This window comes from Labrus mixtus, chromosome 10 (genome assembly GCF_963584025.1).
Source record: "Labrus mixtus chromosome 10, fLabMix1.1, whole genome shotgun sequence".
NCBI classification, from domain to species: domain Eukaryota; kingdom Metazoa; phylum Chordata; class Actinopteri; order Labriformes; family Labridae; genus Labrus; species Labrus mixtus.
In genome coordinates, this window is record NC_083621.1 from 15104005 (window position 1) to 15126800 (window position 22796).

At 39.0% G+C, this 22796-nt stretch overlaps 1 protein-coding gene across 3 annotated transcripts in view; it reads right to left on the reverse strand.

The window, feature by feature from the left end:
• Positions 1 to 22796, reverse strand: part of enox2 (ecto-NOX disulfide-thiol exchanger 2) — a 126640-nt gene that overhangs the window by 17522 nt on the left and 86322 nt on the right. For all 3 annotated transcript variants that reach the window (XM_061048534.1, XM_061048533.1, XM_061048535.1), the window contains 5 exons: positions 15632 to 15787; positions 9153 to 9359; positions 6086 to 6319; positions 4516 to 4728; positions 1940 to 2046 (listed from right to left, as the gene is read on the reverse strand). In XM_061048534.1, the coding sequence (XP_060904517.1) occupies positions 1940 to 2046; positions 4516 to 4728; positions 6086 to 6319; positions 9153 to 9359; positions 15632 to 15787 (917 nt within the window). The remainder of the gene's footprint in view (positions 1 to 1939; positions 2047 to 4515; positions 4729 to 6085; positions 6320 to 9152; positions 9360 to 15631; positions 15788 to 22796) is intronic.

Sequence of the window (22796 nt, forward strand, 5' to 3'; positions counted from 1 at the left end):
AGTATTTTTGTGAGAGGTGTCGGACAGGTCACGTATTAGTACGAGTGCTTATTGTTAAAAACATTTTTTTAAATAAGTCTCCATTAAACTCAGTTGAAATCATCAAATGTGTGTTTTATAGTGTAATAATGGAAACTGCATTTAAAATATCACTACACTTACCTTCTGCCACATAACCGAGTTACCTTTTTAATTGAACACAATTGGTAATTTAGCAGATTTCATAAAATAACATATTGTTAAAAAACCTGAGCTCAGCACCCACATGTAGCACCTACACAGCAGCTTCCAGCAGGCTTCCAGTGCTTTAGCAGGCTAGCATAGATGACTGACATATTGACATATTATTTCCAACATGCATAGTGTGGTAAGAGATGTATTTCTTATTTTGCTTTACATGGACTTTAAAAATATATTAAAGTATAACAGCAGAGAGACACAAACAGAGTCGAAATTACTTAATTTGTCTTTTCGTCTCTCATTTAAAAACACACTCACCGTTGTTTGTAATGAAATTAATTAAACCAAGTTTATAAGGTCTCATTCTGAATGTCAATAACGTCTACTTTCACAGCTTATAAAGTATCATTAATAAAGTAAAGTTGCTTTAAGAGACAAATCTCAACTCAGATGTCTTTTAAAGGATTTTTTTCTGAATGTTTTCTGAATGAGGATATATTCTGCAGATCTGAGTCAACCCACAGTGGTGACTTCAACAAAAACCTATCCTCATGTTGTACTCCTTGGAGTATTCAGTGTATGCAACACAATATAAAAGGAAGCATGGGATGAATTGAAATGTCCCTGAGGCCTGATGAAAACACTTGGTTATCCTCATGGTAGATTTTAATACTACTGCTTCAGAGTGAAACTAGTTGAGTGTTTCCACACTAAGAAGATCCTTAAGAGACCATGGAGGTCTGGGTGAGTGAGACAGCAAATCAAAAGTGGTCTTCACTGACGTCACACACCCCCAGTCATGTACTCAACTATCATCCTGCCTCCTACATACTCATCAATATGTGTTATAACACCTAAACACAACATGCTATAATGAGCCTGAATAGCAGAAAAGATGGGTAAAGATTCAGGTGATTCATCTGTTATCAGTATTTTCATGTCCCTGCAGCATATACCAAAATGAAAGCATACATTTTTACTTTCCAACACCTACCTTTAACTAGAAGTTTTGGTCAAGTTGATTGCTGCATTTGCTGTGAGATCTTAAATAGTATAATTGTGTGTTCAATTAGAATTGAGATCATGCCTTAAATCTGTTGCTTTTTACAAAGAAACTTACCTATCAGATCTGATCATATCCCATCTCAGGAGTGCAACAAACTAGAGACCCTCCATTATAAACAACCCATCATCATGTTAGTTAATGCTAATCATTTGGTGAAGAGAGAACATTTTGAGCAGACAGTGAAGAATAAAAAAGGCATCTTGGTTTAAAAAAAAAGGAATATGCAACTATGTCTCAACGTGTTTGTGCAGGGGGAGAAGGCATATTCAGAATAAGCTGCGTCTTGGATATCATAAGAAATGGAAAACTCACCCAGCAGCTTGAATCCAATTCACAGAGAAGGGCAGTAATGGAGGGAGGGGGGGAGAAGGGGTAAAGGTTTGGACCTGTGTGTCTGTATCTCACACTGGCTGGAGAGTGAAGGCACCTGTTTTGTGTTCAGTCTAATGTGTACCATACTTACTGTTGCAAGGACTCTGCTCTTGTTATGCTTCTTGCTTTGACTCGTGATTTGACATTTTTTCTTCACTTGGTTACGTTTAAATTCCATGAGGTAATCATTCTAACCATCAGCCAAAATAAAAATAAGAACTTAAAAAGATACAAAATGGAGACAGGTGCTGAACAAAATTGGACAAAGTCTAATTCTCCAGAAATCATGTTGACATCAGAATGAAATCAAAGTGGACTAACCTCTACTTGTTTTCGCCACATGTCCAGGTTCTTGCGCTGAGCTTTGGAGAAATGGTCCCATGCCTTTTGTTTGGAAGCAGCTTGGAATACAGACACAATCTGTTCAACTGTGGCGGGATGCAGGGAGGGACCAGAGACCATCCAGAGACAGAGAGAGAGAAAGACAGAGGGCAGGTGGGAGGGAGCAGAGCAGTAAGAAAGTCCAGTCAACTAGGGATGTTATGAACTCTGTGTGCTTTTAACTGAGTATGTGTTCGGTGTGTGTGTGTGTGTGTGTGTGTGTGTGTGTGTGTGTGTGTGTGTTTATGAAGGCGTGTGCAACCAGCAGATCGACTTACGTGCTGATGCCAGAGCATCATATCTTGGATGTTTGGTCAGAGAGTTCTCACATGCAAAACTTGTGTTTCAAACAATTTCCAACATCCATAAACTAAACATCATATCTTGGTTCATACAGAATGAAGCCCTCAAACCCTTTATTCTTTGTCCTTCTTACTTCTTTTCTCCAGAAAGGGGAGCCCCTTACTAGACAAAAATGAAAAAAAAAAAAAAGATAAAATGGAATGAAGTATAAATGTCTTGGCAGATTTACTGTTATGCCAAGACATTCTGTGTGTACAGTCAGTGTATGCTCACAGAGCTGTCAGCATGGCTGTATCTTTGTCTGCTTTAATATTTTTAACAAGGAAGTTTTGCTAAGCAACTGACAGCTGTCAAAATGAACCTATGCGACATGTGCCACTTTTAACCGCTGTGCAGCTCCACAGCTCCAGTGGGAAAATAACCAAATGACAACATTTTAAAAGTAACACAGTGTTTCTCAATTTACTTTCTGAATGTGGTACAAGCTGCAAAATAACAGTGTAGAAACTTTAAACTGGATTGATCTTCTTTAAAAAAAAGTCTTTAAAAGGCCTTGAACGCTCAGGTTTTCAGAGTTCCTTTGTGTGTTGTACATGAACAGCAACATTTTGAGTCAGATTTCATTTTAGATGCGGTGTATTGATAAAGTAATTCTCCCTCTAATCTCTAAACTGTTGACATGTGGGCTGTCATGGAGGAGTGTTTGGGTGGTCTGTGTATCCCAAAGGTGCTACTGAACACAGAGGGGAGTCAATATGACCACCAGCTAAGTGTGTATGTGTTTGCAGAGTGGTGAGAGACAGAACAGTGCAGCGATCGATTGCTCCTTCCCAGCACCCTCTAATTTGACGGAACAGATCGATGAAGAAGTAAGAGCAGAGAGCAAAAGCCACAAACAGACCTTCAGGCATTTGAGCTCCTATACAAGTCAGTCTGTCCATCTATCAATTTATCCATCTATCAATGTATTTATCTATAGGCAAGACGCCTTTTTGTGACATGAGTGAAGTGACCTTTAAGGCGACATATCCCATCAGAGACAGACCTTTGTTGTGCAGCTTAAAGGGTCGACAGGCTGGTTTTATTTTAAAAGAACAGAGAGGAGTTCCCAAGCTCAACTTTAAACCTCCACACAGGAGGACAGTCACTGTGTTGTGTCATACATAAGTTTAGCAATGCAAGAAATAGAAAGAAAAGTTATGGGTTAGAAAGTGCCGGGAAGGATGGATGGCTAAAACAAGTATAGCTAGCCCCCCTCTCTCTGGTAAAAACACAAGCACCCATCATATCTTTGAATGTCTTCTCCATGTTGTATTTACCTATTTAATGATTCAAGGAAAGAAACATGGACTCTGTGTTGAAGGATGTTTATATCGTATTAAACATTCATTTACTGGGATATGTGGAGACTAAGTGCCTTAGGCGGTGATGTTAAACCAGCAACTGCACAAAAATGCTGTCAAAGGTGCAAATGAGCTGCATATATTTTTTTTTTTTGGTTCAACTTAAAGCCTTTACTGCACGTCTGCCAATTAGTGTATTCATGCGATGACTGAGTTGGGCTACTAACAATTTTTGTCTGAAGACAACTTTTTTCCTGACCTCACCTTTTTGTTTCAGGTTAAAGATAAATGTATTTAAAGAGTATAAAAATATCTCTTTTTGAAAAAACAAAGAAAACTTACCTTTAAGTCTTTCTCCAGAAAAACAACCTAGCATCACACAAGATAGCTTCTCTTCCTTTTCACTCAAAAACATCCATCCAACCATTATGTGTTATTCAGAGAGAATAGAAATAATGGGTTTACATGCTTTGTGCGTTTATACTTACTTTGTTTCACAGCAACAAGTTCTTCAGGCACCAAAAGTCTCGACCATGATTTAAACTTAAGCTTAGAACATCTGGCTGCATATTGCCTTCCTAGCTTCTTTTCAATAATGCTGTGTCTAGTTCTTTGATCGGGAAACTTACATGGACTTCAAACCAAGCTCTTTGTTCCTTTCTAGCCTCCTACTGTTCACATACTTCACATAAAAACATATTTTACAAAACAACTTTAAACTATTTACCCACTTTTCCCTCATTGTGAGTGATCCCCGACTTAAATTTGGCCTAAATACAAAAGTAAAAAAAAAAAAAGTAAATACAGTTTAAAGTGTATTAAACATCACTGTCTGTAGATAGAGCGTCTTATATAGAACACAAGACTCACATTGACCCAGTATGCCGGACAGAGCGGTCTTGAATTTGTCTTTGGCCTCCTCCATCTCCTTCTCGTGCTGACTCTTCTCGCTGCTCAGTCGGCGGATGTGGCCGTTGGACGACTGGATCATCGAATAGAAGTTGTTGGCGTTCCTGCGGTTGACTTCCCCTCGTTCCAACCACGTCAGGAGAACACGCACAGCTTCAGGAAACTTACCGTCCTCTGCCAAGGGTTGTGGGCACAGAGAAAAACAGAGTCAGGTTCCAGGACACTTCAGTCAGTGGAAGCAGTAAATGTCTAAAAAGATGTCCGAGCAACCATAAGGAAAATTAAAAATCTGAATCCATGTGAGACAGGGCTGTTCATTCTATCTATAGCAGCTCTCTGTATAACATATTTAAAACAGTAAAAAGGCAGAAACAGGTGACTCAGGGTTATTTTGAGCAAAGACACCGAAAAAGATAAAAAACTAGAACACAGTGGTTCAAAGAGAGAAAAGGACAAGAGAACAAAAATACATCGGATTAAGGAAGAGAACACAGTACAGTAGATATAAAACACAGTACAGATAAAAGACTGTCATTATGTAAGCAGCAGTGGAAAACTTCACAGACCACAATGAAACCTCAGAGACATGGAGAGATAAAGGGGATGAAAACCATTCAAAGGGTCTGGTGAAAATGTTTAACTCCTGTCATGACAAAGACGCAGTGCAGTAACGGAATATTAAGAAAAGGGCTTAACCTCCATTTTTCTCTGTGTGGAAGATTCAGGGATGAATAAATCTAAATTTGAAAAGCCAGGATGTGTTTCTTCACCACAGAAGCCCAAAGTAATCAGAAAAAAATCCGTGGCTACAATGTAATAACATGACAGTGTTTTTTCTTTACTCGGGACCAAGAGGGGGAAAGCTGGGAGACTTGACTCAAACAGATAGATGGTAGAGTGGCAGAAAGTCACGACTATTTGTTAATGGGCACCAGTGACTTAGACCTGAAAGTGTAATTTCTCATTAGTGAAATATGTTTATTCAGCCAGAAACTTGAGGTAAGCTCGAAAGAGGGGGACAAGGAGAGTTAATGGAAAACATGTAAAAGTTGAGCAGTAAAGGAAGGAGAGTGCAGAGAGGGAGAGTGGAGGAGATAAGAGAGAGAGGGAGCGTATGCCTAGGGATGAGTAAACTGATACACGTCCTTTAACAGTGTTTGTGTATCGTCCCTTGAAAACAAATCCCTGAATTTATTAGAACATCAGAAAAACTGCGTTGTCAGTTTACCTGCTGCAGTTTCAGACCATTCCCATAATGCTTTGTATCCTGTGTCCCCGACCATCACAAAAGACACATCCAAAAGAAATACCCTTTTAGCTTTTCCCTACCTCGTCTGTTTACCGTTTGAATATATACTTCCATTTTAACTTGTGTTTGCTTTTTAAATCTGTTAAAACTTGATTATTTTGTGAATGTCCTTGCAATATTCAAAGGAAATACTTTTCCCTTTCACACAAGTTGAGGTTCATCTGTGTATTACATATTATCTTTTTTATTTTGTAAGTATTATATAACTCCTGGTCTTCTTACCTTTGATCTTGTCTCCCAGCTGGCTGCACTCGTGCTCCGAGTAGTGGACGATGGGAGGAGGGGACGGCGGTCTGAGTCGATCCTCCTCCATCTTTCGTCGGTGCCTCTCCTCTCTGGCAAACATGCGCTGTCGACACTCCCACTCATAGAGGTCGTCTCTGGCCTGGGCGAAGTCCACGTGGAGACGGCCCGAATCCTTTTTGTCTGTGCTGGAGCCCAAGCGGATACGATAACCTGTCGGAGAAATAGAAGGATATATACAGCGTCTGCAGAAGCTGAGGACTAACCGTTTATAAAACTTGTCTGTCTGCCCAGTGATTTTAATGTCATTTACACTTAGTGCTGCACACGTGGTAACTGTCCGTTAACTTTTAATGATGACTTTTCATTACTTTCTTTTTTTTGTAAGGCTCTAGTGGTGACACCAGACTGCTAATCCACTAGTTTGATTCAGAATACTAACTTTCCTTTGATGACAACTGACCTCCATCTTGCACAAGCAAAATTTCTACATTGGTGATTTTTAGTTAAATGTTCTTGCATATCTCTGCATATCTCTGCTGTCTCAATTCTCAATTCCCCCCAGTTAACTTCATCATTCATTTAGTACTGTATATACCCCCTCTTTTTATTTTTATTTATCTTATCTATTCTGTTTAATGTGTATTTTGAGCTTTCTTGTCTGTGCTGCTGTAACGCCCGAATTTCCCCTCTGGGGATCAATAAAGTATTATCCTATCCTATATATAGGCACATATCATGTCCTCCTCAGAATGAATAGCATATATAGGTATAAAAACTGAAATTAAGTGACTTTTCTTTTATCATAAGCTGCTTTTTGACTTTAGTACAACTAGTCAGTGCTAATGCAAAGTTGTAGATTTGGATATAGATTTGGATGTACTCTAGCACAAACATAGTCATACTGATGTTAGCCTTTAGCTAAAACCAAAGTGAGTACAGCTGCTGTACAGACCATCTGTGAACAACATCAGTTGGTCACTATTTCAGTTCATTTTTCTAATATACTTTATTTACACTGAAGACATACATCTTCCAGAACGCTAATGAACACACAGAAATAAATAGTTGTATGAGAGAGACATTGCACATTTTGTAAATGCAAAATAAAAACATTCCTGGAGGTATGAATGTGTTTTGATTTGTGAACTTAATAGAAGCATAAAAAAGAAAAAGCTGGAGACAAAAAAAAACAACGTAAATACATGAGCTTTACTCCTAATGTCATAGACTCTCTTTGTGGATTAATTTCAACAAATTAAATTCAGAACAAAGAAAATTCAGAGAAAACCACTAAACAGGCTTTTTATTCTGGCCCTACCTGTTGGATTACCTTTATCTTTTTGCTCGCTGTTACCTACTTTACAAGTTGATCCCTGAATATGAGGAGGTTCTGTAGCCAAAGAGCTTTGTGGAGTCCAGAAGGCCTGCATCATTTCATCAGTACACTAGAGAGACTTGCAGAGGCCGATGACTTCTCTAGTGGTGCTAACAGACCACAATATATCCCTCATTACTCCCTCTTCTTCTCTCTGCGCCCTCTCATCTTTATTCAATTTTCACTAATGACTGGTTATGGTTTTCGGGTGAAATCAGACCCTTTTTATTATTTAATTTGTTTTGAAATGATAACACAGTGTGTTCAGTGCAGTGTTTTGGTACACATGTTGAGTGTGTGCCCTAGGCGGTCATAATGATGATGCCCAGTGTGGTTCAATAGGAGACAAACACACTCATCACAGTAGGCATTGCTTGTTCCAGTGAAAACAGGGAAAATAAATGAGCATGAGTTTGTGGAGTTTCTACTTCAGACTGCGCTCTCTGCTTCCAGCTTCAACTCCACCAACGTACTTCAATATTTCATATGAGGATATCTCTGTGTGGTGGGGAGTGTGCGTCACTGGGTGTTATGTTTGTACATGGTGTGTATGAAAAGTATGTGAGTGGGGTATTGTTTATGGGAAACTACACAGCTCTGTCATCTGTCTAATGTAGCTCCCACATGTAGCGGTAAGAATAGAGGCTCACTGAACCACAGCTAAGTTCAAGAAACTGCTTTGAAAATTGACAATTACAGAAAAAACATGAGCTTGCTTCCCACGGTTAATGAATGTGTATTTTGTGCTCGTAAGTCATACATAGCTCTTGATGTCTACAGTTACTATTATTTATTTCAAGAACAGCTCACTCTGAGACCTCTCCATTAGTGCATGTCCACAGGATCCTGTTTGTGCATGTGTGTGTATTTCAGTTCATGTTTGTGTAGCATGTTTACTAGACAGAGTGTAAAAAACGAATTTCCCCTCGCGGGATCAATAAAGTATAAATTCTTCTTCATTCTTTCTTCGTTAAGGAGGGAACCGTCCTTCTTACAAGTTAACCTTATGGAGCGGGGAAGAGGGAAAGAGGCTGTTTTCACCATTCTCTGAAGTTCCCTAACAATTTGTCTTTTATCTTTCTCCTTAACTTAGAATAGGAACATCAGTCCCATACATAACTATATCATCCAACAGGTTTGTGATGCAGCCAACAGTTTCTATCATTTCAGCTATGTGTGTTTGGCATGTTAAACGTCCCCTGACAGTACAATGCCCATGAGCCTTGGACAGGGTTTCTTTTGGGAGGAAGCCATGTAACAGGCATATTGCAAGTTCACTAAGCTTTATTACAGGAGTCTTTGTCAGAAGATGGCACATTGATGCAGTGTTAAATCCACATCGACAATCAATCCTTAAGTGAAGTAATTAATTAAATAAACAGGAAGATTATAAAATAATGTGAAAAAGGGAAATCGTTTTTTTGCATACAGGCCTAAATCTTTCATTCTTCATCAGATGATTGATGATTTATTCTTTAACGATCTAACTGTGACTCACTTAACATTCTTCAGGGTTAAAAATAAACCTGTTTTACTTTCAGTGACTCACTTCAGAACTCTTTGTATTACTGATTGTGATGTATCCAGGTATCACTGACACAGATCCACTGAAATGTTACACCAAAAGGCATCATACATTAGGAGAGACTGAGGTTTCTGAGATCTTACCTGATAGAAAGAGAGCCTTGTCCACAGTGAACTCTTCTGCAAATCTGATATGGCAGAAGTTTTTCTTGCTTTTTCGTATGGCTGTGATGTCTCCACACTGTCCAAAGATCTCCACGATGAGCTGCTCTGTGGCGTTTTCTGGCAGACCGCCGACAAACACCGTCTTACACCCTGGAGGGCGATCTCTCGTGGCTGGAGGCGGAAGGTCTGTTCAAAAGTAGGGACACAAAGACTTTTTATTAATTATGGGAGTGAAAAACATCACCAGGTTTAAAGTGACCTTAATAATGAAACTTAATGAGGAAATTAAAGAGTTTAATTTCAAACAACTATTGAAACGATTCAGCTGTCCATGAACACTGAATACCCACATTGAGTATGAATTCAAGTCTTCATAGGTAAGAACACGTTGTTTTTATTAAACCACTGCGGGAAACAATAATGGCAGACATAAGGAACAGGTCTGATTATCTGTGTGTCATAAAACACGTTTAAACGAAGTGAAAAGCATTTCAAGACTGACAGTTCTTTAAGTGTCAAACAGGTAAACATTATAAATAGGGTTAGAAAAAAAGACTACTCCAGTACTGTCCTACATTTCAAGAAAGAAGAGTCAACACGCTCATAACTCCGATCCTCTAGATTTTCAGTGCCTCACGTTTTTAGACTCCTATGATCCAAAACAAATAAAAGTATTTAAGAAATGTAACGGTATAACTTGAGCTTGGAACTCCTTGTAATATTGTGGTAAATAAACCAACAATATTAACTAAATGTTAAAAACACAAACACTTAATGAATGTCACAAAATGAAGACAAAACAATCCAAACTCCGATTTTTCTTCTGAACAAAAAGATGAAGTCTGTCGACTCAAAAGCTCTCTCTTGTCAGAGCTCCTTACACTCTAAAACAGCTCTTTGAAGAGTTGCAACAAACTTTTCAAAGTCCGAGCCAGCCCTGTCCCGTTCTTTGAACTTTTTCACAAAGAGGCTGCCACCGTGTAGTACTCCCTCTGCCTCATCTCCCTCCTCTCCCTTTAAATGTGCCTGCGAAAGCAAAATATTGACTGTCTATTTATTCTTTGACCTCCAGAGCTGGGGCGGATTAAACACATTTTGAGTTGAGATGGCCAGTCAAAAAGAAAAGGTGAGTTCAGAAATAGCCTGCAACAGCAAGAAGAAGCTTTGTTGGCAGATGCGATAAAGAGTCCCAAATGATTTGACCTTTTGGGTCCATGAGTGGGTGATGCTGGTGAGAGTGGGGAGAGCAGTGAGGACAGAGAAACAAGCACAGGTGCAGCGTCGCAGAAACATGGGTGTCATGTGGTTAATTATCAAAATAAAGTTTTTGTTCAAAAAGTGTTTTGTTATTTTAAGCTCCAGTTTGCTAATTTGTTTCACTGCTGCCAACAGTTTTCAGGAGGGATTTTCTCTTCTCAGATACCTGCCATGCCACTACTTAGCACAATACCACAATTTATGCAAAAACGCTGTGAAAATGAACTATGATCCAACTACTCTTGATTGACTGGATTCAAATAAATTACAATAAATACATGAAATAATATGTGAGAAGTGAAAGTGATTGCATTACTTATGGAAATCAGAGCAGGTGTACCTGAAGCAGAGAGGACAGCAGGAGCAACTTTCCATATGACATGTTGACGCTGCAGCCAGACAGACTTTGAAGTGTACAGTTTTGACCAAATTCATCATGAATGTATTTTTTCTGGATACCTAAAGCCTGAATATTTGAAAATGCAGATCTAAGTGAAGAGAGGGGAGGGTGGATGCAGGGCTCAAGGTAGAGAGAAGTAGAGAGAAAATGAAATTGCAAAAACACGACTAACTGTCAAAAAAAACTCATACAGCAGTAAATCTATTGTACTAACATCAGATTTTTGGATTACAGTTTTACACAGTGTAAAAATGTCAGGCTGAATCCAAAGCCACATACAGCTGGGAGTAATGACAACACATCAACAACAAAATCCACATCAATATCATCATCATAATGCATTTTCTAATCATCCTTAATATCCTCATTATCAATATCATCAGCTACATCAATACCACTGAGTGTGCGAGTGTCCATGAAAGAGCTGGGTCTTTAGGATTTCTCAAAGGTGGAAAGAGACTCTGCAGATCGAATGGAGTTAGGTAACTCATTGTTACTCATTGTCACCCACTGAAGGACTATGGAGGTCTTTGGGTCCTGTTGTGAAAGTAGGACCAGGTGGTGAAGAGCATTGTGGGAGGGAGGGAGCGTGGTACTGGGTGAGGGAGTTCAGGTAAGCAGAAGCTGTTTTTGTAGCCGTTTTCTAAGCACATAGTTTTAGGTTTGATTCTCTCTGCAAATGCTGCATGTCTTAAATGTATAATGAATCATTAGCTGACTAATTACTTGGTTCCTAAGCTTTCATTCTGACATCTTACTTGGATAAATACGGAGGCCTCCGTGCAGCAAACACACAGGCTTATTCTCAGTCTCATAGGAGAGCTGCCTGCGTGGCGACCCGCCGGTGTGTTACAGTAACACAAGTCATCACCATCCATCACCCTGACTTGCTAAAAACCTCTTTATGGTCCACGGGGACGCCACAGGGGGGAGGGTTTGAATCTCAAAGGACTATTTTTCAGAAGATAAACTGTATTTACAAACTCTCACTCTCAAGTAAACATGTTAGTTCCTTCATGTCACACAATGAAGTGATTTATTCCATGGAGAAACAAACTGCAGAGTCAGCATATTCTAATGACTTATTTATCCTACTGTAAGTCACTTTGTCAGGTTACATTAGTGCTTGGTGGACAGAACTTTCTTTTAACTAGCTTGTTTTAAGGAGACATTTTACATGTTTTAAGTCCTTACAGAAAAGTACATAAAAAGCATCCATGAATTAAAAAAAATATATATATATTATTAAAAAAGATCAATTAACTGAAGACTAAATCAACCAATTTCTTTGTTCCAAGACATCCCTAAACAAGTCTGAGTCCGTATTAGTGGAAGGGGTGAAAAAAATGCTAAGTTTGTAAATATGTGAACATCATTATGATTACACATATATTATCGGGAGGGGGTGAAAAAAAACAACAATGTGAAAAGAGCTTGATGAAGATGCACACTGAAGCTAAAAGGTGAGAAAGACAGGGTGAGGAGGTCAGGTCAATAAGAGGGGATGATGCTCGTTGTTACAGCTTCAGTGTGATGAACAGAATTTGCAGCCTTGTTGCCTCATGTTATCGGCTAAACGCATCAATACAGCTAGCATCAATACAAAACCCTTAAAATCAATTAAAACCTAAAACATCTCTGGCTCAGAACAATGCGACTGATTTATGCTTCAACTTTTTACAACAAATATAAAAATAAATCATTCTTGAATCCATAAACACAAGGCAGAGGTTTACTAACATGTCCTTTATTGCTCTAAAGTTTTTTTTTGTTAAAGATTTATTTTTGGACTTCTGTGCCTTTAATGGAGAGACAGGACAGTGGATAGAGTCGGAAACCAGGGAGAGAGAGTGGGGAGCGACGTGCGGGAGGGAGGCCACGGGCGGGATGCGAACCCGGGCTGCCCGCTTGAGACGACAGCCTCCATACATGATGATGCCCCTAACCATTGCGCCACCAGCGCGCCCCTATTGCTCTAAAGTTTTTAAGAGATGCATTCTCTAACACCACTGTCGTGCATTCTAAAGTACTTTTAACAGCTTGCAGAATTAAGTAATGATTTACCTCCATCATTAATGTTTCCTCTCACCCTCTCCTCGGCTCCATCCTCCAGAGAGCCGACGTAGCTTTAGTGGGATGGCTGCTACAACCATCCTCAAATATATTTTATGATTTTACAACCCCTTTTTACCTTTTCAACTTGACAGAATAGGCTTTTTTTCTGCCTAAGTACCTGGTTTAACCACCAACTCACTCACTCACTCACTCCCAGAAATTTCAAAAGACGTTTCAGCTTTGATTTGACAGAACTGAGCAGATGCCTTTATAAAGAGGTGCAATACGTTTTACCAAAGGGCATAAAACACCCGTAGAAAGGTATTCTATCCATCCACTGGATTTGTACTTTCTGCAGCTCCAGGATATAGTGAGTGCGGTGGTTCCTGAATTCATTCCAGATGTCCGTCTTTTCAGACATGTCCTCCAGCTCCTTGAGGGGGTTCCTGAGGCATTTTCAGACTTAGAGGGAAGTATAATTCCGAAAGCATTTACCAAGTCTGCCTGAGTGTCTCCTGTAAACTGAACATGCCTTTAATCCCACCACTTAGAAGTGTCCAGGAGGCATCCTGAGGAAATTCTAAATCCTTTATCCTTTCAACGCAAAAAAGTTTAGCGCCAACAGTCCTCCTGGAAGTCTTAAAATCCTTATTCCATCCCAGAGGAAGTCTAGGAAGGCTTCTTGCAAGCCCAGTCTCCATTGTTTGGGTTGACTGATTTGAGGGTGAATCGGTGCAGAAAAGGGAGCTGAGAGCAAAGTGTCATGTCTAGATCTCCAGCTCCACTTTTACTTTATTGTAAAGCTGAAAATAATTGGAAGCCAATAACAACCAAAGCACAACACTGATGGTCATGGTACAGTACAATCAAGTCATCAGAACTGCCAAAAAAACAGGGAGGTGAACGTAAGGTAACCAAAGGGGGGCTCTAGAATTCTGTTCTACATAGAAATGCCCCATTGTTAAGAGATGAAACAATTCACAAACAAGTCTTTCCGTTTTTATCGGAAGTCTTTATCTATTTTTATCCATTGCCCCCTAAGTGTCTTCAGACACTCCCAAAAAGATGCTTTCTCTGACAAAACAACTCTCACGGTTTAGTGGCTTTAGTGTAGACTAAGAGCTGAAGCTTGTAGAGCAATTTGACTTTTATGAGTAGAAACGAGCCAAAGCATTTTTTGTCAGATGGCTGCTTTTTCAAAATACCTGGATTTGAGAACTTGTTTGGTGACATTTTAAAAGGTGACAAGCAAAAAGATCCTTAGAAGAGATTGGGATCATCAAAGAGTGAATAGTAACTGGAACAGAGAAGAAAATGAGAGCAGGTTAAGAGTGTCATGACAGAGTTTGAAAACTGTTTCATGAATCACTGCAGATTAAAACAACTTCCGATTTTTGTTGCACATATAATCTTAGAGAGGGAAACGGTGAGAAATAGTGAGGTTACATTTTCCAATCCACGTATGCTTCACTGCGCCTCATACATTCAGACAAAAAGTTGTGCTTGTGCCACAGAGTGATTGTGACAGGTTCTAAAGTTGGAGGGTAAAATCTTGACAAGCTGATCCCTCACACAGCCTCAGGGTTTATATGTGAGCAGAGTACTGAGTTCATTTTGCTCAACTGACGCTGGGTTAGAGACTTTCTAGGTGGAGTTAAACTTTTAATCAGCTTTTCCCTCTGCACCATATTGTGACAGTGATGGTTTATAAGGAGCCACAGGGCAACAGCACAGCTCTAGAGGAAAGACTTCTGCACAGTTTTTTAGGTGTGGTAAAATAATCATATTTGTCTAACAGAATGCAAAAGTGTGTTTTTTTTTTCTAAATTCCCGACTGCTGCTGCTGTGAGAAGCGTTTGTTTTATTCCAGCTTGAAGATGACATGTGAGACTTGTGAGAAGAAAGTCCCCAGGCAGAAACTTTTCTGCAGTGTGAAATCTAAAAACATGGAGGTGAGATCAATCAAAGCGCCCCCCCCCCCCCCCCCCACTACCTCTCGTCTCACTCTGGATAATTGGATGTTGGAGGTGAGATAAATATAAGCATCGTGTGGAACACACCTACAGTCAGATGACACAATGTGACTCTCTGTGAATATTAACACTTTGATGTGAAGATTTCAATGTGGACCAAAGGTGAACAGGTTAATGGTTGGGCAGGTGGAGGAGGACCTAATAGGATAAGGAATAAATAAAGATGATAAACCATTGGCTTTGGTGTTTTTGATCAAACGTTCCCATATTGCAATAAATCATAAATAAATAAAATACAATGATCTATGATATAGTATAAGAAGCGCCATCTCGAGGTTTAAAGGGATACAAAATCTGAACAAATAAAAGTTAACATGTTATCTGCCATGACACCACTGAATTGTCCCCTTTTTCTTGCCTTTCATAAAGACAAGAAGTCTTTCTGAGTGTCAGTGTTAAGAGCATCACATTAGACCCTCTAATGAAGTTATACTTCCCAACATAGTAGTGTACATTGGTCATTTTTACAAGTTCAAATAGCAATTTGAGCTGCAAGAAGATGATTATTATCTATGTACAGTACATGGATATGTTTCACAATTTTTGTTCTGTATAAAACCAAAGCCCGTTGAAAACCAAAGTGATTGGTCAATGATATTGGAGAAAATTCAAATGCTTCTGACACCAGAAATGTTGTCCCTCAACTGCTTATTGTGGATTGAAATATCTGTTCATAGAGACTATTGCAGGATTAGCATGATGTTATAACTCACTGGGGTTGGCGGGGAACAGGGTGCAGGTCTTGCAGTGGATGATCTCCTTCACAAGTGGGAAATCCTGAGAGAGGGGAGCTGGTCCCATACCGAGGCCGGGCATCAGGGGGTTCAGGGGGGTAATTCCAGGCATCATACCAAGGTTAGGATCAAAATCTGGAGAAAGCAGGAGATTAAGATTAATGAGATCACACAGACAAACCTTCCTAAGACAGAACTTTAGGGATCCCTTATATTATCATTTCACCCTGTTTACTTATTTACTCTCTGTCATCACCAGTGACACACAAGTAGTCTACACAAAATACAAAACACCATCATTCATGAATAAAACATTCCGTAAACAACATGCATATTTGAAGATGTTTTTAGTGAGCCACACTCTCTTTGTCACTCATGCTGTTTGAATCATGACCTTATAGATAATGTACACAGCTGGATTCCACAGTACAGAGAGGCTTTATTTATAACACTGATTTAGACTGCAGAACTAGCATCCAAAAACACACTTGCTTTCATGTGCACATGTATTTCAGGAAGAAGCTTTTTGAAATGGAAATGACGATGCCCTCCAGTGTTTGCCTCAACGTCACCTGCAGAGGATTTGGAGTTGACAATTATGCCGCAGGGTGTGTGATGTTCATACACCTGTGTACGTGCATACAGACACACTGCTCCCTAAAACATAAACCTCAATGGGCTATATACACACACTGTTATATAGTAGACATGTTACAAAATCAATCTGACAAGCCGGAGGACTGTTTTACACATGGAGATATTTCTGACTGCAGACACAGTTGATGAAACTAGAATCATGAAATGCATAAACAAACAAGTCACATTAAGATGATGAGACAGCTCAACTATAAATCCTTCCATTACAAAGATATTCATGTTCAGCTTAGATTTACACTATGTCTCTCTAACTAACTTGTTTGTTTGCCCTTCCTTAAGATGTTAAATATCGTAGAGAAAGGGAAGAAAACCTCGATGGAGGGAAACATCTATGAATTTATGTCATACAGATCCAAGCTACCCCAGTTTTACTTCAAGCTACTTTAAACAACTGTAATACATGTTTCTGTATTGTAAGTGTTATTTTTTAGAATTTTCACATCACTGGGGGACAAAACCTTTTTGACACCACACCACTTATAAAAATGTAAAATATTGTCATCTTTATGTTGAATATAAAATATGTGTACTGTACGTTAAGACATGACAATAAAAAGTAATAAAAAAAAGATTTACACTATGTCTCTCAATGTTAACTACTGTGTTGTAAAAGGCTAAATGTCACTGAGAGGAGTTGCCAAATGATTTCAGTTAGGTCTACCCCTTTTACAAAACACAAAAACATATTTCTAACCATACCGCCCCCCCATAAACTACACCCCCCAGTCCCAACATATAATTACATTTACACATCTAGCCATCATAGCTAAAATATCCAATGAGTGTATATTTTGTCAATGTACACCAAAGTACTTTTCCAGTTGTCAGCGGTGAAATGTTTCAGTTTTACATCATTCATCTCAATAAGGACTGAATTTTTCTCAGCTGCTCTTTGCAATTGCTTCAGTTGAACATTCTGTTGCTAGTGGCAACCATTGTTGGCAGAGCCAGCACATATTAACATACTGCCTATATTAAAACAGTTTACTGCATACTGCCTCTAAACCCGACTGTTAGAACGTCTTTAGCAAAATACTAAACTACAGGTCACTTGACGTATTTCCGGTCTGAGCTACGTTGGATAAGCTAGCACCAAGCTAGCACAACAGTCGGTCCATAAAGTTTAACAACAATATACATGCATTCATTACTAATACAGCTACGTTGTCATTATAATATTATTTGACAGGACATATTACAGTGCAGTTACTTTTGTTTGTCTGAGAGCCGCAACGCAGTTTAGTATTACAAGTTTGATTCCATACTTAAAAAATCTGGCAAATCTACACACAGGCATTTCTCGCATACACAACAATGCATACTATGATTTCTTCTTATTTTACTACATACTTTAAACAACTTGAGGCCACTGGAAAATATTAACATTGTGTAAAACATGAACTGAAAATATAGCAATGAATACAATGTAGTAATTTGACATTTACTTTATCAATGTAGCTTTTACATTAACCGGGTTAATAGTCTTGCTATTTAAGTTAAACATTACATTAACCTTACTATATTGTGTATTTTATACCTGTGATAAAATATCCAGTTGAAAATAACCTTTACATTCCCCTCCGACGGAGAATAGCTCAGCAAACATTGTGTGTGTAACTATTCAATTCGGACTAACTTGTGTTTAAATGCAATAAATCTAGTGAAGCAGAAATAATATTTACTCTTCCAAAGTACAAATCATTTACCGGTAATACAAAGTACATTTTCCTGTAAGGGATTTGTCCTAAATCTAATGTGAGAGCGAAAATGGATGAGTTGAGTGACACTAAGTAAACGGATGCACATCATTAAAGATTCAGGATAGGTCTCGAGAGACAGAGAGGGTGCAATAAAGAGGCTGAGGACCGAGAGGAAACAGGTGATGTGAGAAGAAGTAGCCTAGTTGCCATGCGAGTGATGTTTCCCTCTGCATATAGGGCGAGGGAAAGAAGATAGAAGGAAGGAAGATAAGAAAGGGGGGATGGAAGATGGAGAACTGGTGTATAACAAATTTAAATGCCAAAAACATAGTATAGGAAAGGACTAAAGGAACAAAACAGAGAATACACATGGACATTAAATCATTAATATAGTTGGAGGAACTAACATTTAAAAAAAATCATACTCAATGTCTCTATACTTCTAGAGAAGGAATTGGAAAACATACTTGTGGATTCATATATTATATATTGATCCAAAGCAAATTATCTTTCGGCACATATGGAGGAAATGATCTGGTTACATCACCTTATCATGGCTGCTGCAATTGCAATGCAGAATTGCTCATGTTCCCTCTTGAGTGTGTTGTGGTGTGTGTGTGTCTCTGCGCCTATATATCTATCATATTTCATTAAAGAGCCTTAGACCTGAAGAAAGCATGAAGCAGGGCTGCGTGTAATAAAGGAGATTATTTACTTCTAAAGGTTTTCCAGCTCCACCAGACTGCTCTCCTCTCCAGTCTCCACAAAGTGCTCCAGGATGTGTTTCATCTCTAACGCACTCTCGTTCTGTCATTCTGTGTAATTCATCACAGTATATACAGAAAGTACATGTATGAATATCAGACTGGCAGGCGAGCTGACGTCCCTGACGCCCAACCACCACCATCAGACTGTGTCGTCCCCACAACCACAGCCATCCGCATTCATGCACGGCCTGCTCAGACCTCCACCTCAGCTGCAAAGAAGTGTGAAGAACAGGAAGGCGAGGAATACAAAGGAGAAATCCTTCCTGCATATAATCTCATCCCCCCCCCACTGAATTGGTGCTATACAAATAATGATTGACTGATTGATGGACCTAAATATTTGTGTAGATTTGTAATGGATTTGCTATTGTTGCTAGTTTCTCTCCAGATTAAAATATATCTGATGTTATTGAAAAATCCTTTTGAGTTCAGTCTGCAAAACCTTTATACTGATGGATCTGATGTTTTGCCAGCTAGTGTCAAAAGTGCACCTTGTAGTTTGGGGCCTTGATACAGGAGAATACTTCAACTATGATTTTCTACCAATCAAAGTGGTATAATTCTCAAAGAAATGAATGTCCTACAATACAAACCTGACACTAAAAAGTATTTTGTAAATATTACAACATTGTCAAATAGGTGTAGAGCTGTAAGTAAGTAATACAGCAAATTTACTTCCTTCTATCAAAATGATAATAGATACATAAAAAAGTGACACTTTTAAGACAGGACTTTAGCTCATCATTAACATTTCTTTGGAGTAGAAATTCCTGTTTTGGAGCTAAGTAAATATTGTGTATACTTTCTTCACCACTGCCTTGAATCTAGTTTGGCTGAGAAGCAGTGAAAGGTTAGAAATAAGTATGCAGTATGTGTCAAAGCCATTGAAGCCTGGAGCCACTAAACAATACTGTACTGAAGATGATCTTCACAGTCATTTCAATTTCATTCATACAATGAAAATACATTGTGCCTTGAATACCTAAACACTGTGGGTCTGTATTATAATTCCATCAATGATACTTTAATGAGAATTTAAACTCTGATGGATACCACATACTAAATAATGAGGCTATGACTGGACACAGAATAGTGAGATCATTTCAGTCAACCAGTCAATGAGATGAATGTTAATCGAAGAACAACTTAAACTTAAATTTCCCCATCTGTTGAGGATAACCTCTGTTATCCTCGAGTGGTTGTCTTGTATGTTTGTGAACAAGTGTGTGTGATGAGTTTCATTCAATCGTCTCACCTCAGTGAGCAGATAAGATAGCTGGCTAGCTACTTATCTTATCTCATGTAATCATCATTGAGTTTAAAAGTAAACACTTTATAAACATCAAGCTGCCATCCACAGAGAGTGAATCAACAGCATCATCAGCCAGTGAAATGAGGGCGGTTTGGAGGTCTCCCGTGATCAATTTTTATGCACAATTTTACGCGTTTTCTGCACCACATCTTTTGTTTCTTGAATTCTATTGTCATGTTCATTAGGTGCATTTTCACACGTGTTCTTGTCTGTCCGTACTATTTTAGCCCTGCAAAATTTTGACAACTGACTTGTAAAATAATCCAGAATATGTTTATTCTGTGAAACGTGGTCATAGTCGGTTTGACTGAAATCTTGGGTTTTATTCAGAGGGACTGAAGTTTGCCTGAGCTCCGCTCTGCAGACTTCTTAGGATAACGTCTCTCCGGCTCGTTAAAAGGGTTTGTAGTGTCGCCATCCAAAGTGCAAACGTTAACTGTGCAAACCAAGCAAATGTTAATTTCTTGCTCTCATTTGGTTTTGAAAAATCTCAAACAGTTCCATATAACTGAGATGGACTTCTTTTTACAGAGTAACTCTTAAGTTTCATTTTCACTTTCAGCTATGAATCCTGCTCCACTGCAAAACAAAAGGGGAGGGGAAGCGACTGTGTAGGAGCATCAGATAGAATGAACACTGTAGCCCGATTCTTCAATCATCAAAGCAATCTAATTCTTCCATTAGCTTTTTGTGGATTTGTTACTAATTTTATTTATTTAACCTTTATTTAACCAGGAAAACGTCTCATTGAGATTAAAAATCTCTTTTACAAGAGCGTCCTGGCCAAGACAGGCAGCAGCACAATTACAGGGTTTCAGACATAAAACACTTAACAACAATCAACATAAACACAGGAATCACAAAAAGAACCATTCATCAGAATCTGTCATAAATCATGAGCAACAAAGCGATCAAAAAGGGCAATACGAGGGGTTAAAAAGGGCTAATGAGGAGAGAGTGAAGGTAGAAGCATGCGAGGAGCCAAAGAGAAACGGCTCTTCCCAGCGTCTTTTTCATTGTGCTCAAGAGTGTTTGTTGAGCAACTCCAGGTGCTACTAATAAAACATCTCAGCTTGAAATGTTAAGAAAGGTGCTGGTGAAACCGCTGCAGGCAACTAATTAAAAAGTAAATAGGGCGAGACTTGTAAACCCGCTAACCAAGAAACTATAGATGCTCGAAGAATAAACTATAATTTGCTTTATACACTCTCTTTGACGGGAACAATACAGTAAGGTATTATACAATGAGCATTTGAACATTTGAACAGTTTGAACAGGGATACAGCATACCACTATTCATCAGTGTGCTTCATAAGTATGGCAGTAGGAGAGAAGAAAGTATGGCCCTTTTGAAAGAGGACAACAGAAAAGAAACCAGCAGCTGGGTCCACCCACACATGGCCACGCATCTGTCTGATAGCAGGGACCTGTTTGTGGTTTTCACACCACATCTGTTCACAGTAACACAAGAGTGCACATGAACATATACTCACACAAAAATGGTCTTTTAAGTGATTTTTTAACTTCTATTATCTTCGAACCCTATTTCTCCCCTTTCGACTCCACTTTGGATTTTAAACGAGCTATTTCCTAAAGTGCTATCTTTAAAGTAATTACATCTAGAGCTGACCATCAATCAGGAGATGCAAAGAGAGAAAAAATAAATCAAAAAGAGAATTGAAACTGGAAACTGCTACCTCTTAAAGTCTTCTTTTACGTCTAACAATCTTTCGCTTCTCGGATTTACAGAGTAAACGTCCCTTCTAGCAGTCAGCAGAGGGTGGGGGACATGGGTGGTGGTTGTAAGGCATGCTGGATAATATTCTCTAATGAGGCGAGCTAGCAGCACCTGGAACCCTACCAGAGGCTGAAATCTGCCTCTCTCAATCTCTGCCAGGAGTCACACCTTTTCATACCAAAATCTCAGACTTCATTTATCCTGCAGGGACATTTTTCCTTCCTGCACCCTGCAGGAGGGAAGTGAAAAATAAACACCTTACTGTCTATTAAAGTTATCCCATCTTCCCTTTCTATTACATCTAAATAAGAATCTGTTTCTTTATACTGCCTTTGATGTTTTATTTCTTCATCTGACACCTTTACAGTCACATCACCATTATAGATCTAACTTTTTCAATATCTATCCTTCAATCTAATAAAGCTGCCATAGAAAGGAAGAGCTTTCCAACGTCCTATTAGTGCAGCCCTGTAACTTCTGCTCTATTATTTCTCCCCTCAGACACACTGTATATCCAAAGTATATCCACTCTGTCCGCCTACACACAGCCAAAACTTTCTGGCATCAAAACCAGTGCAACTCCCGAGCAGTCAGCAGAAAGGGACACTGTGTTCAGTCCAAGGACTGGAAAAGGCTTACGGCAAAGGAATGACTGTCAGCTAATATAATTCATGATGTGGATTCAGGTGAGTTAATGTGTGACAATGAGGAGACCCTGATTCATATCTTGGGGGATTCTTGAGTGCTTTCACTTCACATGATGAGTGTTGTTTGGATGTTTGGTTGTGAGACATGACACAAAGTTCTCATTGTGGGTTTGTATGTGCATATATTTGTGTTAATAAGCAGTTTGATTACTTTGGGTGAGGGATGAGAATGGGGGGGATGATGCAGAAAAAGACCACAACTTAATTCAGGAAAGAGTTGTTCGTCCCTGCAGCCTGCTAATGTATTCTCCAGGCTGTTTCAG